Genomic DNA, 16,786 nt, shown 5'->3' on the forward strand with positions numbered 1-16,786 from the left:
ACGCTTCTGGTCCTTTGATTCGGGCAACAGGTGCCAACTTCGTGGCGAATCTCGTAGGGTATTTGCTTTTAAATGTTTGAACATTGCGGCGTGGTAACATTTCTCTGCGTTCTGTATCGGGTCCATGGCCCTCGCAATGCCTGGTGACGTAAGGTGTATAACTTTCGATCGTAGTTCTATGAAGGCAGCTGATGCGGGTTTGCCTGTAATTATACTGTGGCCGCATGGCGAGTGCCGTCGCTCGACTGTGCCGGGATGCGTTTTATTGATTCCCCTATATTCACATCTCTGCCACTGTCAGTATCGTACCCAGCTGCCCTCTAAGTGTGCCACTTGCCACTGTCGCCCTGGTACTGTGACCCCAGTCTGTTACCCAGTGTTATCTGTTATCTGTCCCATACTGTGCTCGTTATACCCACTACCCCAGCACCTACCCTCGTGGCCCGCCTACCCTTGTCACGCCGCTGACGCCCCGTGTGCCCGTGTCCCCCCCCCGCCGCTACCTGCAGAAGAAACTGGAGCCGGTCACCGATCTGTTCTTCGACCTGCGGGACGGCTCCAAACTGCTGGCGCTGCTGGAGGTGCTCACCGAAAAACCATGCGTGAGTTCGGGGGACTGTCGCCAGGCGGCTCTGTCGTCGCCTCCAGCTGTCAAACATTGACAGATGCCGGTGGTCCGGCACCCCTAAATCATTTGATATGTTTAGGCAGCTGCCATAAGCCAGCCCGAATGAGCGAGTTTATCATCATTGGTGTTATGAAATGTAGCATTTCATGCTGTTAGGCTTCGACGGTTAGGTTTTAGTTGGTGTATTTTACATGACGGGGCGTTAAAGTCTGTGCTATCGTTAGCAGAATCGTGCTTCTTGTATACGGCTGTAATTATCTGCTGTGTATAACGACATACGAGCTATCATCCCTCGTTTCACCCGCGTCTCACAGAAAAAGGAGAAAGGCAAGATGCGGGTGCACCACCTCAACAACGTCAACAACGCCCTGCAAATATTACGGGACTACAGAATCAAGCTGGTCAACATCAACAATAACGACATCGTGGACGGCAACCCGAAGCTGACGCTGGGCCTGGTCTGGAGCATCATCCTTCACTGGCAGGTCAGCAGGGAACGCGAAGGGGTCTGGTCTTGGCAAGTTGCTGGGATTTGTTATATTTGCCGCTGTTTGTGACGCTGAATACTAAATTACAACGTTTTTTTGTAGTCTCATTAGGAGCGTTTTAATGCAATACTTCATGAATTATGTTATTACGAACCGGAGTTATAATTATACGTTTCACAGAAGTTCAGACATTCACATTTGGAATACCGGCGTCGACATCGCCGTTTGACTGCTATGATGAACAATGCTGAATATTTTAACAGGATTTCATGTTATCTGCCTGCCATGGTATCCCGTGACGCATGCACGGTTTCAGCTCACAGGGGCACAGCCAGGGCTGGAGTTTGGGGGGCAACAGGGCAGTGTCCCAAAATTTGTAGATGTGTGTGGGAAACGACATCCAAATGCAAATAATTTTCCACTCTCACCTCCAGTTTTCAAGCCCAATTTTCCACTCCCAATTCCACCGAGAAGGAGCAATTGCGGGAATGGTTGTTTTACATCTGTCACAATTGTAGATAGATTAATGTTTTTATCATTTTCCCACTCTTTTTGGGCCTTACCTGACCGACAATTTTTCACTCTCATCCTTTTTTTTGGTCAGCAATTTTCCCCTCTGACACCCAAGCAAAAATATGATTTTGGTACACTGCAACAGGGGCACAGGGGGCTAGATACCGATAAATAGGACTGGTATTTATTCACTGGATCACATGTGTCTTACCGAGACCGACGAGTCGAACAATTCAAATAGGGAAAGTTTTAGTTTTATCGGTCATGTGGTGATCATTGAACATATATTTCTATTGATGAAGCTCAACCCTACAGCGAACTTTCTCCCTGTTTGATGGATAATTTACGCGTACACATGGCCGATAATTGATACTCTTAACGCTCAGCATCACTGACATTTTAAAAGGTGTAAAGTTTGTACCCAAATGTGAAATAATAACTGGTAACGGCTCAGAAGACGTGTTGTGTGTGGGGAGAGGGAGTGAGGAACTGAGGACTCTATTTGTCCACACTGCACATCGGCCACTGACACCTGAGCCGCGCTGTACTTTGGACTGGTGCGTCCCCGGCGCCTGGCGCCCCTCCCCATGGGGTGGCCATCCGAGACAATAGCGGGGGGGGGGGAGGGGAGGGGGTAACTGCGGTCTGTGCCGTGCCGCTGGGCGCCGGGCGCAGTTCGGTACGGGCTGGAGCGGCGTGACACGAGCTCTACCTCGCTGTCCACAGGTGCAGGACGTGCTGAAGGGCATTATGAAGGAGGCCAAGCAGACGAACCTGGAGAAGACGCTGCTGGCCTGGTGTCGCCAGATGACCCAGGTACGTCCCCGGCCCCGGGTCCGTTGTCGCCCTCTGATGGGAGTGGCAGGGACAGTGGCAGCTGTGGCAGTGTGTCAGTGTCAGACGTTAGCGGTGACAGTGTCAGCCAACAGTGACAGCAGCAGCAGTTAACGTGCGTCAGTGTCAACAGGGACTCGTTGATCAGTTTTGATCGCTGCCATTGTCAGTGACATTGTCAGTAGGTCTTATCATTCTGGCAGACGTGGAGCCGTTTTTATTGTATTGCTTTGTTTTGGTTTGGTCAGTCAGGCCAAAATTATAAATTATAAAATTATTAATGCAACCACATGCTCTCATCGCTTTTCTGCTACGCTATTCAGAGCCGTTCACAATACTGTACGGTCCCATTGTAGCAGCTTTGTGAACTGAAGTGTATGCCAAGCACCCTTTGGCCCGACTGTGGGTGCTCTTCCTTACCCTGCGCAGGCTTCCATTTCCAATGCATCCGGCTCCGCTGGACTGACCCCATAATATGCGTACCATCCCACCCCATGTGTACTGGCCTCATGCTTATCAGCTCGTGTGTGCTCTTTGCACCGTCCGGCCCCGCCACATCAGTCCAGCACACTGATAACCGACCAACCATCTGTTGTCGGTCTCCGCCAGGGTTACGAGGGCGTGGACATCCGCAACTTCACCACCAGCTGGACGGACGGACTGGCCTTCAACGCACTCATCCACAAGTTCGAGCCGGAGCTGTTCGATTACGACACGCAGCTGCACAAGCCGCCGGCGCAGCGGCTCGAGTATGCCTTCAAACTGGCGCACAAGTACCTCAACATCGATCGCCTGCTCGACCCGGAAGGTAGGCGGCCGGCCCGGGCAGGGCAGGCAGGGGCTGGTCAGGAGCTGTAACGCCGATATAGGACAGGCTGGGTAATGAGTATTTAATAGTGAAGCGTCTGTTGTGCAGCTGCTTTTTTACTCACAGTTATTGAAAGTCCCGTGCAGGTGATGGTGGAATAATTCGAGCGCACGATCTGGTGTAGGACTGTGAATGGGAGTGACCTGATGCGTGGGAGGGGTCCGTAGCTGACAGGCAGTGCGTCGTTAACGGGACGCGCTCCCGGCAGGCCGGGATGGTCCGTGCGTTTCCGGCTGACCTGCACCCCTCTGTCCACAAACTGGGCTGACCCCACCCCGTCTGTCCACAGACGTCAACACCACCTACCCGGACAAGAAGTCGATCATGACGTACGTCATGTGTCTGTTCCAAGTCCTGCCGCACGATACCGTCGACATGCAGTTCGCCGACCCGAGCTATGCCCCGCCGCTGCCCCGCAGACAGGTGCGCTGGGGAGGGGACCGGGGGGCGGGGGGGGGCTGCAGCAGCTGTGCGGGCGTTGTCACCCCAGCTCGGTGGCAGTGGCGCCGGCAGAATTCGTACCGTGCCCGGTGCCCAGTGCCCGGTGGTCGGTGGGACCGTGACGGTGTGCTGGCTTCGTTTGGGATGTGGCACTGTGGGATATTAACTGTGAGGAGTGCACTGTGAGCAGTAGTCTGTGACTGGACTGTGAGTCTGAGTTCTGAGTCGTGAACTGTGATCTTTACACTGTGGGTGTAGAGTTATAAACTATGCACTGAGATCTGTGGGGCTGTGTAACAATCTGTGATTGTGAATTGCGAGTCACTAGCGGTGAGCTGTGGGCTGTGAATGGTGATTGCGCGAGCCAACGGCCGTGCAGCGGACAGGATCGCGACAAAGCAACAGTCGTGACCGCTGGGTCCTCGTTCCGACAATGGTAAGTGGCCGCTGCGTCCTCACTCAGTCAGGCTATAGTGAATGTTTGCCTGTGGTCAGTGCGACTGTGGAGGGTGTCCGCTAGGCCCCGCAATCTGTGTTGGGTGCCATATTGGTCCGTAGTTTGACTATGGTGAAGGCCGTTGGGTCCACACTCAGCCGGCTCGGACCCTGCCTACCGCTGGTTATTCCCGGCTGGCTACCGGCCCTGTGACCAACTGTCGGCAATTGGTATGGCCGCGCTCCCCTGTCACAGCGCCTGCCAGCGGACCGGGCTGGTGGCACTCCGTAACCCAGCATCCGGTGGCGACCCAGTCCACAGAGGCCGACTTGCCGTCACCGGAGCCGGCCACTGCTCCAGGGGCAGGGCCTGTTATCGTTATTTTCTTACCAGACCGTCCTCTTTGAATGTCGATCTATAGATATTCTCTCATTTACTCACGTGTGATACGGGACCGATCATTCGTACTTACTGATGTGCCGTGCTCGTCCGGCAGGCGGAGGCAGCGCGGCCAGCGCGACCCTCGTCGTTCCTCTCGTCCGGCTCCGGTGTGGACATCAACACGTACTCGACCATCCTGGAGGAGGTGCTCGGCTGGCTGGCCGATGCCGGCGCGCGGCTCGAGGCGCCCGACGGAGACTCTGACAGCCTGGCACACGTCAAGAGCCGCTTCAAAGCGCATGAGGTGTGGACACGGGGTAGTAATTGGGAGGGCTGGGGATGTAGTCAGGGATGGGATCAGCTCAGCGCTGCAGTTAGCCAGGTCACAGGTGTGATGACCGAGGCGGGTGGGGGATTCCAGTCACTATGCCACCTGACGGCCGCTTACAATGCTGTTACGATTCTTGTTACTCAGCCCGTGTTTCCAGTGGTCCTTGGTGGATCTGTGGCTTTGTAAGCAGTGTTCGTTAACCGGCTGTGCCGCCGGCCCGCAGACCCTCAACGTCGAGCCTATGAGCTATGACTATGACCAATGAACCAATGACCAGCCATGATAGTAACTTGACCGGCTGCACCACCCGTAGACGGGTAGACCTACCTGGTGATTGACCTGCAGCTGGCCCTAAACCCAGTGTTGACCGGTTGTGCCGCCGTCCCGCTCCCGCAGGCCTACATGGTGGAGCTGACGGAGCGCAAGGCGGACATATTCGAGGTGCTGGACGAGGGGAAGCGGCTGCTGACGGAGAAGGTGACGGCCGAGGAGGAGGCCGAGATCCGAGAGCAGATGCGGCTGCTGACCCTGCGCTGGGAGGAGCTGCGGCAGCGCGCCATCGAGACGCAGACACAGTGAGTCGCCCTCCGCCGAGCCGATGCCGAGTGCTTGGCTTTGTGTGTTTTTTGCTTGCAGTTTCTTAGGTTACAAAGTTTAGAAATTGCTAATAAGTTGATGGTTTTTATGGTTCTCGATTGTTTCGCACTTTGTTGCAGTTCTTTGACCTTATCCGTCGCTGTTCCCCCAGACTGCAGTCCCGTCTGGCCCAGGTGCAGCTCTAACTGTATTTCTCTGTGTTCCCCAGACTGCAGTCCCGGCTGGCCCAGGTGCAGCTCTGACTGTATCTGTCTCTGTTTTCCCCAGACTGCAGTCCCGTCAGGCCCAGGTGCAGCTCTAACTGTATTTCTCTGTGTTCCCCAGACTGCAGTCCCGTCTGACCCAGGTGCAGCTCTGACTGTATTTCTCTGTGTCCCCCAGACTGCAGTCGCGTCTGGCCCAGGTGCAGCTCTCGGCCATGGACGCGCTGCGCTCCTGGCTGACGGGCATGGAGAACCGGATCTCGCTGACGGCTCCGCTGGGCCCCGACCTGTCCACTCTGCCGGCGCAGGCGGCCGAGCACGCAGCCCTGGCCGCGGAGGTGGGCCGCTGGAAGCCACACGTCACCGAACTGTTCGACGTGCTCGTGGTGGAGGAAGACGGCGACGACAGCGGTAAGGGCTACCGCGCGGTGGCGATTGGGTGGAACATAGCTGGGTCTTTAGGCATGATCGAACTCGGGTGAATTATGTGATTATCTTTAAGACACCACTGAACTTTGATGGGAGGGGAAGGGGCGTCAAGATCCGCTGTAAACCCTGGCAGTCCTCGCCGTTATGGCACCGCGCCGCCAGTCAGTAATGCCGTGCGATTTGCTGCGGTACCGCTGTAGGCCTACCTGCGCCGCCTGTGCAGACGGCCGCTGACCGATATCCCGCCCTCCCGCCGTCAGAGTTTGCTAACCTGGAGGACCACCTGTCTGTGCTGTCGGAGCGGTGGAACTTCACCGTCAGCTGGAGCGAGCAGCGCGAGCAGCACATAGCGCAGCTGCAGCGGCACTGGCCGCAGCTGCACGAGCAGCTGGCGCAGCTCAAGGACTGGGTGGACGGCCAGGAGGCGCGCCTTAAGGCCATGGAGGCCGAGCCGACCACTGAGCAGCAGGCGCTCCAGCAGCAGGGCAACCAGCTGCAGGTGGGTCAACAGTCGCGGCTAGTTGGGGTAGCTCCCCGGACCCGTTGCTTCAATATTGAAGTGTTGGCTCGGATCTCGGTCGATCCAGGTCTAGGTGTCCGATCGTCACAGCCGCTGAGGTGTACTCGATCTGGCCATGTGTACTCGAGCTGACAGTGTACCCGCCCGGTGCGGCGCTGCTCGTCTTCAGGAGCTGCAGTCCCAGATGGAGGAGTGGCACAGCCGGTTCGCCGTGCTCCAGGACCTCTCCACCCAGGTGCTGGCCTGTCTGGAGTCGGACTCCCCGGCCCAGGAGGACATCACCCAGCGCCTGGAAGACGTCAAAGACCGCTGGGACTGTCTGGTGCAGATCATTGAGGCGCAGAGTCTCCGGGTAAGTACGATCCGCGCGGGACCGCATGCCCCGGCAGACCCTGACCAAGGGGCATGACCCTGACCAAGGGTCTAGCCGGTCAGAAGGGGCGGGGAGGCATGGCCACCGGTCAACGTCACTCACCTCGCTGGCTGCCGCTGGGCTGCTTATGTCCCTCAATAGTCTGCCAACGGCCGGCTCCGAGCCGCTCTAGTTGTCCCCGCCGGTCTGTGTTTTCGTAGATCAGTCGCGCTGGCTATCGTCATCTGAACCGCCGTTTAATCTGCATGTCCTCCGGCGGTGGTGCGGTGCGGCTGACCCCCTCGGCGCTCGGTCGTCCCGCCGCACCCTGCCTGCCCGCGTGTGCCCCTGCCCGGTCCCCGTCCCGCCGCCCCTCCCTGGAGCGGAGCCGTGACGCGCCACTGCGCCCGCGCCCGACAGCTGCAGCGCTGCGGCATGAACGTGCGGCCGCGCGTCGCCTCCTCGACGGATGACGTGAGCGGCGCGCCGGGCGGCGCCAAGAGACGCCGCGTCCAGTCGGCCAACGCGCACAACGACTTCATGACGGCGCTGCACGACTTCTCCCAGTGGTCGCTAGCGGCGCGCGAGCGGACCGAGCGCGCGCTGAGCGGCGGCGGTGACCAGGCGGCGGCGCTGTCCGAGCTGAACCAGGTGTGGCGCGAGGTGGAGGCGCATCAGCCGGACGTGGAGGAGGTGCGCCGACTGGCGGCCCGGCTCTGCCGCGGCTTCCAGCAGCGCGGCGAGCGCGACGACGTGCTGCGCAAGGTGGAGCGCGTCGAGGCCGACTACCAGGACGTGCGCCGGCTGGTGGCCGAGCGGCGGGACCGCGCCGAGTACCTGCTGGACGAGGCGGCCTTCTACGAGGAGCTGGGCCAACTGGGCGGCCTGGTGGATCAGCACCTGGCCTGGGTGGAGGGCGTCCGGCCGCGGCCCGCCGGCCGCATGGCCGTGCTGGCCGCCTGCAAGGTGAGCTCAGCGCCGTCCCGACCCGACCGTCCCCGCCCCGTCTCCAGCATGACCCCACTCGCCGCAGGTCGGCACTCAGTAGACACTAGACAGCGGCTGGTGCTCTGCATTCTCACCGCGCTACGAGACATTTTACTAGCGTGCAGACGGCTGACTGCTTTGTTCAGTTTGGTTGTCACTTACTTGCATTTCACTCACACCATATTGCTGGACATAAACAAAGCAAAAAGATCATATGGCCGCATTTCCCTTTTCGAGTACAGGTACAGATACGACATTTTATGAGGGTTGCTCGACCTTCAACAAGTTTCATGATTTGTGAAGTTTTCGCAGCTGTTTTTGCTGGGTTGTGAGGGCCACGGGCGGTGACGCAGATCGGCATAGCTCAGTCTGGCGTGGATAGTTGACGCTTTATCCATCACAGGAGCGCCTGGAGCAGATGCAGCGGGACGAGGAGCGTGTCACGGCCATGGCCAACAAGGCCAAGGACCTGATCAGCCTGGGCCAGGGCGACGAGGAACAGGTCGAGGCCGACGTGGACGTCTTCCTGCAAAAGTGGGAGACGGTGATGAACAAGTGAGTGCAAGCTGAGGGAGAATCACCGACGCAGCGCGTTTCGGAAAAACTCCTACCTCCAGAAATACTTTGGAAATGCTGATGTTAAGTTGAAGACACTGATAAACGAGTATCCCATACGCGTCTGTATGTCCTGTGACTCCCGCCGCAGTAACTTAACATGTTTTGGTGTCCTCGCCGCCAGGATCACGGAGTTGGAGACGGAGGTGAGCAACACGCAGCCGGAGCGGCCGGCCGCCTTCCTGGAGGCCGTGGCGGCCCTCTCCGGCTGGGTGGCAGAGCTGCACGACGCCCTGCTCGGCGAGCCGTTCGTGGTGCGCGCTGCTGCGGAGATGGAGACCCAGCTCGACAGGTATAAGGTGAGTCAGGACTCAGGGACCAGCGAGCCAGAGATTCAGCTCGACGGGTACAAGCTGAGGTACGAAGTCGCTTGACAGTGATAGTTTTGAAAAGGAGACCGAGCTGTTACTCAACAGGTGTATGGTTACCTCTAATCTGAAACCACTGAAAGCCGTTACTTTTACCTTGTCGCTGTCTTTCTGTGATTGACTTAACCCTCGCGGGCCCGGGGGGGGGCGTTTTTCGCCCCCCCCCCCTGGCGAATATTTGCGATAGCTCCCGAACGCTTAGGGATAGGAAAGCGAAACTTTCAGTACCTTTTCTCCCATTAATTTGACATCTTCTGAAGTAAAAAATTTGGACCTAGCCCCCTTGATCACGTCACAAGGTCCATTTTTCTAGACTAGACCCATGCACGGCAAACTTCGGCGTCACAGACGCAAACTTCAAATAGCTGCTAAAAATAGAGTTTTAGAGATAAAGACAAATTACGAGCACGGTGATGTAGCGTTTGACCTAGAGAAAAATAGAAAAATAGTTTTGGTGACCTGAGGTCAGAGGTCAGGTCAACGACCCCGAAATGTGGTTTTAGTTTTTCGCAAATAACTTCGACAAAAATGGTCCTAGAGCTACGGCAGTGGTACCATCGCCTTCGCCTTGTCAAGCCGCGTCGAATGATATATATTTTGTTCGGAAAAGGTCAAGTTTTATGTTGACCTCATGTGACCTCGAATGACCTCTGGTTGACCTTGACACATGAAAGGTCTTTTATGATGGATTTGTACCCGCTGATCACGAATCTGGCATCTATTTTCCTCTAAGCCTTCATTTAGAGCTTCCGGATGGCAAAATTGTCTTATTTATTATTACTAACTTGAATTAGTGAAATAGCCTCTAGCAGGGATACTCTTTAGTGACCTTGACCTTTGAGCAGCCTTGTATCGTAAGAGGAACCACAAATAGAGAACTGATGAGCCTCAAAACATTTAAAAACATCTTGAAAGTTAGCACGTAAGATGTGCGAAAAAGTGCCAAGTTTGAGGTCAATTTTGAGCGTGACCTTGACCTTGAACTTTGATTTTGAGCACATTTTCGGAATCCTCAGATTCTCTTCTTTCGTTTGACACCCAATTTTACCGGTTTGATGCCGCCTGCCGTCCTCTAGAAGGCTTACTTTGAGATCACTACACATGTGCCGGTTTTTGCCTTTGACCCTGACCTCTGACCTTGAAAATTGACCTGAGGTCAAAAATTTTAGGTGCTTTAGAATCGTCTCGTAAGGACCTTTCGTTTGGCATCGCTTTTGTTTCCGTAGCTCCCTTGTTTACGGAGTTAGACAGGGGGGGGGGGGCGAAAAACGCCCCCCCCCGGCCCCCCGGGCTGCGGTGGTTGGGATTACCCCCCGGGCCCGGCCGGGTTAAACACCAAGTCCCACGGCGAGCCTGTGACTCCAGCCACCGCTTGGTTTGTGTGCTCCAGGAGCTACAGTCGGAGATGGACACCCAGCAGGCCAGCCTGGACTTTGTCAACTCGAGCGGCCAGGAGCTGATTAGTGCCGGCGACGCCGAGCTGCGGGGCCAGCTGGACGAGCTGAACCAGCGCTGGGGCGCCGCCGGGGCGCTGCTTACCGACCGCATGGCCAAACTGGAACAGGGTGAGAGGCACTGGAACGTTGCAGTAGACTGAGGCAAACAGGAACACTCGAACATTAACGAGGAACACGTGAACACCGGAGAATGGTGTGGTAACGGTCCTACTGAAACACGGTAATACTGGAACACGGTCACATATTCTATCACGCGCTCACACTGGAACATCCTGAATCCAAGAATTTACCGGGACGGAGGTCACACGGTCACATTGGGTCAAAGTCACATTTGGACGCAGTCACCTCTTCACAATGGAGTATGGCGGATCACTCGTTCATTCCCTCATAGTCATCCTGAGTCAGCTGCTTTACCTGCAATGTGCTGCTCGGCTTCACGAGTGCAGCAGTATTCCGCCCTGAGTGCAGCAGTATGTCTCGTCTCTAACGTTGCCCGTCCCTGTCCAATCTCTCGTTTTGCAGCCATTTTCGACTCGTACCAGTACCAGACGGAGGGTGACGGCGTGGAGAGCTGGCTGAGAGAGGTGGAGGATCTGCTCTCCGAGCCGGCCGCCGAGGGGGACGCCGCTGCGCTCACCGCCCAAATGGAACAGAGCGACGTAAGCAGGCGGCGCTCTCGGATGAGACAAACCCCGATCAGGGGTCGGGGGTCGGGGATAAGGTGTTGATGGTGCCTTTCGGCTGGTCTAACGGGACTTGATCTAGTGTAGATTATTCTGATAAGCTTGTGGTCTGGGGTCTAAAGGGGCGGATGGAATCCTGATTACTGTGGATCTGACGAGACTGGTGGGTTTGGAGCCGCTGGCTGGTTGCTCTGATAGAGCTGGGGTCTACGAGATAGGCCTGGCTCTGACCGCCGATTCCGACTGCTCCCTCGACCATCTGCGCAGGGCCTGCTGCGCGACACGTGCTCCCTGCGCACCACGCTGGAGGGCGTGCTGCGCACCGGTGACCGGCTGCGCACCTCTGCCGCCCCGGAGCTGCGCCAGCACCTGACGGAGCGCAGCCGGCGGCTGACCGAGCAGCTGGACACCGCCGAGCGGCGCGCCAGAGAGCGGGCCCAGCGCATCGAGAAGGCCGTGGACGACTGTAAACAGGTACGTCAGGGCTGTGAAACTTGCTTTGTACTGCATAGGAGTCTGATCGTCTGGCTGCTCTGTGTGTATATAATCTTGGTGTGATCGCATTGTTAGTGCGGCGTTGTCTTGTAGTTCATGGAGATGGGAGCCTGTGACAGTGCGTGACCCTTTGTGACTGTGACCACACCGCCTGGCTTGTGGCGGCAGGTGGCGGAGCAGACTCGCATGCTGTCCGAGCTGGTATCCGAGGTGGAGTCTCAGCTGCCAGCCGATACGGCCATCACCACGCCGGGCCAGCTGAACGACCTGCGACAGCTGCTGACCAAGCTGTCTGCGCGACTGCTGGAGGGACAGGCCCGCCACGAGCAGCTCAGCAAACAGGGTCAGTGTATGCGCCTCGACAGGCCGGATAGTGTTCTTTTTCTGTTAGCAAGGACATGGTTAGATCTCTCACACTCGGTGAGTGTCTCAGCAAACAGGCTCCTTGGGTGTCATCTACCAATGTACCGGCGGCTCCCGGCGGCTCTGATTCGACCGATATGGAGGGAGAGAGGCAATGTGTGCCGTTGTGCTGGCCTTTGACCGTCCACCCCTCTCCATCCCACAGCGGACGCTGCCGCCGGCGCCGCCTGCCAACGCTGGCTCGAGCTCAGCACCCAGCTCACCGCCCGTGCCGAGCGCTGCGACCAGGCCATCGCAAACTACGATCAGTTCAAGAGTGAGTGACTATGACCCTCGCACCTCGCTGTCGCACTGCTATAGCGTATTGCTAGCTTGCTAGCGAGCTGGCTAGCTATAATATGGTTGCTATCTTAGTCGTTCTGGTGGAGAATGATTGTCTTTAGTTTAATGGGAATGGCTGCTCATTCGACGGGCATTTTCCTCGTTACATTTATTATTATGTTAGGCTTGTATATGGTAAAGCTTTTGAGTTGGTTCATGGTCGTTTGAAGCTTACTTACGTTTTAGGTGTTATCGCTAGCTGATGTTCCACTTTAAATACCTGTTGCTTTTTATGGTGCTCGCTCGTATGGTTGTTTAGAATCCCACAATTATTAGGCATTTCGGAAACGACACTGAATATATTGTCGACCTTTAATCCTTATCCAGTTCACGCAGTACAAAAATAGAACCAGGACCGGCTGCTGAATTTAATTGAAATTTCACTTAACCCTCGCCCGCACATGGGGGGGGGGGGGGTGGTTGCCACCCCCCCCCCCAGGTAGTCTTTCTGCTCTGCACTCAACATTTTTAGAGCTAGAAGGCCGATTTTTCGTATAGCTGCTCGTCTATCCTTTCTTGATGTCCACTGAAAATTTCAAGTTTCTGTGATTTTTAGTTTCGGAGATATGACCTTGTTTTTCAGGTCATGTCATGACCCAAATGGCCAATTCTCAACATCTTGCGTTTGCCATGGGCCTTGTGAGCTTTTGACACCCTGATTTCGGCCTTTTTTGCCAGTCTTACCTCCCACCTATCATGGAACATGTTGTTCGACGATGTACAGGGGTCAAGGTCAGGGTCAAGGTCAACCTAGGTCATCTAAGATAATTGCGTTTTAGGCAAGCTGAATTTACTTTTTTTTTTGAAGTTTTTTGACTGCATTTTTGGTAAAAGCTTCTCAGATCATGATTTCATGCAATATGGACCCAAAAACAATCGGTGCACACATCAGTATACACACAGACACACACAGACATACAAACACATATAATTGACCTTGACCTAACTTGACCTGAAATGACCTCAGCAGCAAAATTCTGGTCGGGTAGTGTGACAAAGAGGTTCTAGCTGGCTTGGCACCAGAAAACAGCATCGTCATCGGTATTTGATAAGCAGCGCACTTGATATCCAACGGTGACCAGAAACAGCAACATTTTTTAGTTTGACCTGACCTGGAAGGTCAATGACTGACCTGAGAAGGTAAAACTGGGTATCATTGGATTCGTCTCTTCCCAAAGAATCTTTTTGGTCTTTACCGCTAAGCTCTATCTCCAACAGGAACGAAATGGCGCGGGGGGGGGGGGTGGCAACCACCCCCCCCCCCCATGTGCGTTCTAGGATGGGAAAATGGCATGTGCGGGCGAGGATTAAGATCCCACCGGGCCATTTTTTTTTGCCTGGTGCTGCCGTGCAAAGTTCTTTAATCAGTCCTGAACTCCCGAGTCCCGATTCATTTCTTAACGGACTTATATGCCTTTTCATAACCCATCCAAGCAATGTCATTTTGTATCAATCACTTTTGCTACAATTATTTGCTACGCATCAACATCTGTACGTTCGTTCTGCACATCCTACCGTTACGCAGCCAACTGTCGCGTGCACCCGGGCATGTTATAATAGTGCGGCTGGCGCCTGCTCTCCCGAACGCCGAGCTGGCCCGGCGACCGGCATGTGCCGCCCCGTGCCGCCCGCGCCACGCCGCGCCGCCCGCGCCGCCGCCCCTCCCGTAGTAGTGGCTCGAGCGCCGGGAGTTAGCGCTGCATGTGCCCGCTCTGGCAGAGCTGACCTTCGCCGAGAACAGCTGGCTGGACCGGCTGGAGAAGAAGCTGGCCCGCTCGCCGCGCCTGGCCGCTGACGCCGAGGAGATCAGTGCTGAGCTGGACGTAAGGACGGCCGGAGGAAGGAAGGGGAGGGTGCTCGGGGAACGAGAACGCCGGGATGAGTAGACTGACATGTAGATGGCCCCTATCGGCTGTGTATGTGTGATGTGGGAAGGGAAAAAGGGAACGCTGTTGTATGCAGGGGCTCCTAAGATTTGCGCTTCTTGATTTATTACGAAGCTAACTGTTTGGAGCTTATTGCTGCACCTTATCGCGACTAACGCCTGCGTCATTGGCCAGTAACATCGCATGGCCATAGCCACGCGCTCAGTGGTTGTGTCACATCTGCGCTGTGCTGGGACTCCGTCCGCCGTGTATCGCTCAGCGGCTGGTCGGTTCCCCTTGTAACCGCTCCCCCGTGTCTCAGGAACTGGAGACGTATCTGCACAACCACCCGGCCGAGCGGATCCCTCAGATCCAGACGCTGGCCGAGCAGCTGACGGCGGCCAGTGTGCTCCGGGACGAGGTGCAGACCGACCGGGACAACATCGTGCACCGCTGGCAGCAGTTCAGCGAGACGGTCAGTCGGGGCGGCGGCACTCTGTCTGCCGACCTTCCTCCAGGAACCGTCCTCATTCCTTTCCTCAGGGACGGCGTCCTTCTACTGATCTCCCCTAATGGCGGCGCCCATCGGTTTCTTACCTCAGCGCCCGGCCGCCGACCTTTCCGTAGTGATGGGGCACGTCCGCTTTCTTACCCAAATGGCAACGCCCCGTCGCCTTCCTTCCCCCAGTGGCGGTACCCATCCGCTCTCCTCCCTTTGCACCTGTCACCCGATGACCCTACTCACCCTGTTGCGGCATTGTCCGCTCACCTCCTCACCCATGTATATTGTATATACAGACGCTACCGCCTGCGTAGGCTGCACGCACCGGCCCCGGCTAGCCGGAGATCTGCTTGCTGACAGATAACGCTTGCCTGGTGCTTCGTTTTGTGTTTGTCGGGACGTCAGTTTTGTTTTCGTAGCTATTTTTCCGGGCTTTATGTTGGCAGCGAGTGAATGAGACTCGACTCGCGTTGTTTGGATACGCGTAAAACTGAGAGTCGCGGCATTTTACGTTTGATGTGACTGCTAGTCACAATTTTTGTATTGTGCTGAAGATATTCTGGGTGCGGCACGTCTTGGCATATGTTGCCGTTGAAATAATTTTAGACAGTTTGGGTATTCTGGCTGACTAACATCTTATTATTATTATTATTTTTTTTTTTAAGGAAAAGTTAGCTGTCACATTTTGTTCTAGAGCTTTGATATTGTCACAGATAACAGTAGTACTACTGTTATCTGTGATATTGTCAATGTAGTTTTAAGCACGAACCTACTTTACTCTTCAGCATTCATTTTTTATGAAGTATTACTTTGAAAAAGGGAAGCAATTACGGAAGGGAAAGCAGTGCGCAACTGCGCAGCCTGCTCCTTTGCCTCGCTACTACTAAATGGCATGATAGTCTTAAACCTAACAACCGTTTAACTCGAAACCACTAGGTGGTGCGGTCCGTGTGCAATGTGCAGGTACTAACCATGCCTCACCAATGTAACGCTCACTCGCTGACTATTTCAATCTCTCGACTGCGTTCTATTAGCTGCCTAATTGTTGTTCTCTGATAAGCTCTAAATAATTCTGCGGTAATTCTGGCGCCGGCTGACGCTGTGTCTCCCAGTATTTCTATCGGTGCACTATGTAGCTCTGCCTCTCTCTCCGCTGTGTGTGCTATCTGTGGGTGCGGGTGGTGCGGCGCGGCGGGCGGCCCGTGTGCTGAGCGGTGCGGCGGCTCGGCCGGCAGGCGGCGGAGCGGCGCGGCGCGCTCGCCGACGACCTGGGCGCCGCGCAGCGCCACGAGCGTCAGCTCTCGGAGACGCTGGAGTGGCTGTCCGGCATCCGGCGCCTGCTGGCCGCCCGGCAGGCCGGACCGCTGCCCGACTCCGAGGCCGAGGTACGGCTCGGCGGACCAGGAGGGAGTGGAGCGATCACTGAGTCATCTACAGGCGACACAGTGACACCGGGGGATGGGCGCGGCGGCACTGGTCGACGACTGAGTGTGGGGTCCGCTCCGGGGCTTCAGCAATAATCTAACGCTTATCTTACTGTGATGGCTCACACTGGGTATAAGTACTTGGCATACGTCTGTTGGATTTAGGATCGTGCAGACACTTACGATATTGGGTCGGGAAGACTTGCATAGGCCGGGCGGCTGGATGGCTGCATCACCCGAGGGGCTATTGAAGGCTGTTGGATTGGGAAGAGCTGCTGGAAGCTGGGGAGAGCTGCTACTAGATATTCCATCGTCAAGTTTTGTTATTGAGAATTAGTGAAAACTCTTTATGAAAAGCGGGGTAATGCTGTTAGCTGGCTTCCAATAGGTCTATTTTCTCCGCTGGGGGAATGCTGTGCTGGCATTTTGAGCAGCGAGGAGGTTTGTATCAGTTTTGCTGCGGGATGGCTGATGCTGTGTTCCCCTAGGCGATAGGACCACGGACTTTACCGTGTGGTGTGACCCTCGTCCGTCGGTGGGCCCACTCTATCGAACACCTGTGGACCACCATTTGCCGTGCGATGTAGTGTAGTCACCGCGTGACTGTGACCCTGGGTCCTCCCCG

General features: G+C 55.8%; 1 protein-coding gene across 9 annotated transcripts in view; it reads left to right on the plus strand.

Moving 5' to 3' along the window:
* LOC122388846 (dystrophin-like) overlaps positions 1 to 16,786 on the plus strand; it is a 185,658-nt gene that overhangs the window by 24,866 nt on the left and 144,006 nt on the right. For 8 of the 9 annotated variants that reach the window (XM_043380307.1, XM_043380310.1, XM_043380311.1 and 5 more), the window contains exons 4-23: positions 510 to 602; positions 943 to 1,113; positions 2,356 to 2,445; positions 3,073 to 3,271; positions 3,621 to 3,754; positions 4,705 to 4,893; positions 5,317 to 5,495; positions 5,899 to 6,131; positions 6,410 to 6,648; positions 6,839 to 7,021; positions 7,442 to 7,987; positions 8,412 to 8,563; positions 8,748 to 8,922; positions 10,382 to 10,556; positions 10,971 to 11,107; positions 11,399 to 11,605; positions 11,795 to 11,969; positions 12,195 to 12,305; positions 14,090 to 14,193; positions 14,558 to 14,710. In XM_043380307.1, the coding sequence (XP_043236242.1) occupies positions 510 to 602; positions 943 to 1,113; positions 2,356 to 2,445; positions 3,073 to 3,271; positions 3,621 to 3,754; positions 4,705 to 4,893; positions 5,317 to 5,495; positions 5,899 to 6,131; positions 6,410 to 6,648; positions 6,839 to 7,021; positions 7,442 to 7,987; positions 8,412 to 8,563; positions 8,748 to 8,922; positions 10,382 to 10,556; positions 10,971 to 11,107; positions 11,399 to 11,605; positions 11,795 to 11,969; positions 12,195 to 12,305; positions 14,090 to 14,193; positions 14,558 to 14,710 (3,645 nt within the window). The remainder of the gene's footprint in view (positions 1 to 509; positions 603 to 942; positions 1,114 to 2,355; positions 2,446 to 3,072; positions 3,272 to 3,620; positions 3,755 to 4,704; positions 4,894 to 5,316; positions 5,496 to 5,898; positions 6,132 to 6,409; positions 6,649 to 6,838; positions 7,022 to 7,441; positions 7,988 to 8,411; positions 8,564 to 8,747; positions 8,923 to 10,381; positions 10,557 to 10,970; positions 11,108 to 11,398; positions 11,606 to 11,794; positions 11,970 to 12,194; positions 12,306 to 14,089; positions 14,194 to 14,557; positions 14,711 to 16,786) is intronic. The other variant, XM_043380313.1, reaches the window with a different exon arrangement.

This window comes from Amphibalanus amphitrite, unplaced genomic scaffold, assembly GCF_019059575.1.
Source record: "Amphibalanus amphitrite isolate SeventyFive unplaced genomic scaffold, NRLGWU_Aamphi_draft 000337F_arrow, whole genome shotgun sequence".
NCBI lineage: Eukaryota > Metazoa > Arthropoda > Thecostraca > Balanomorpha > Balanidae > Amphibalanus > Amphibalanus amphitrite.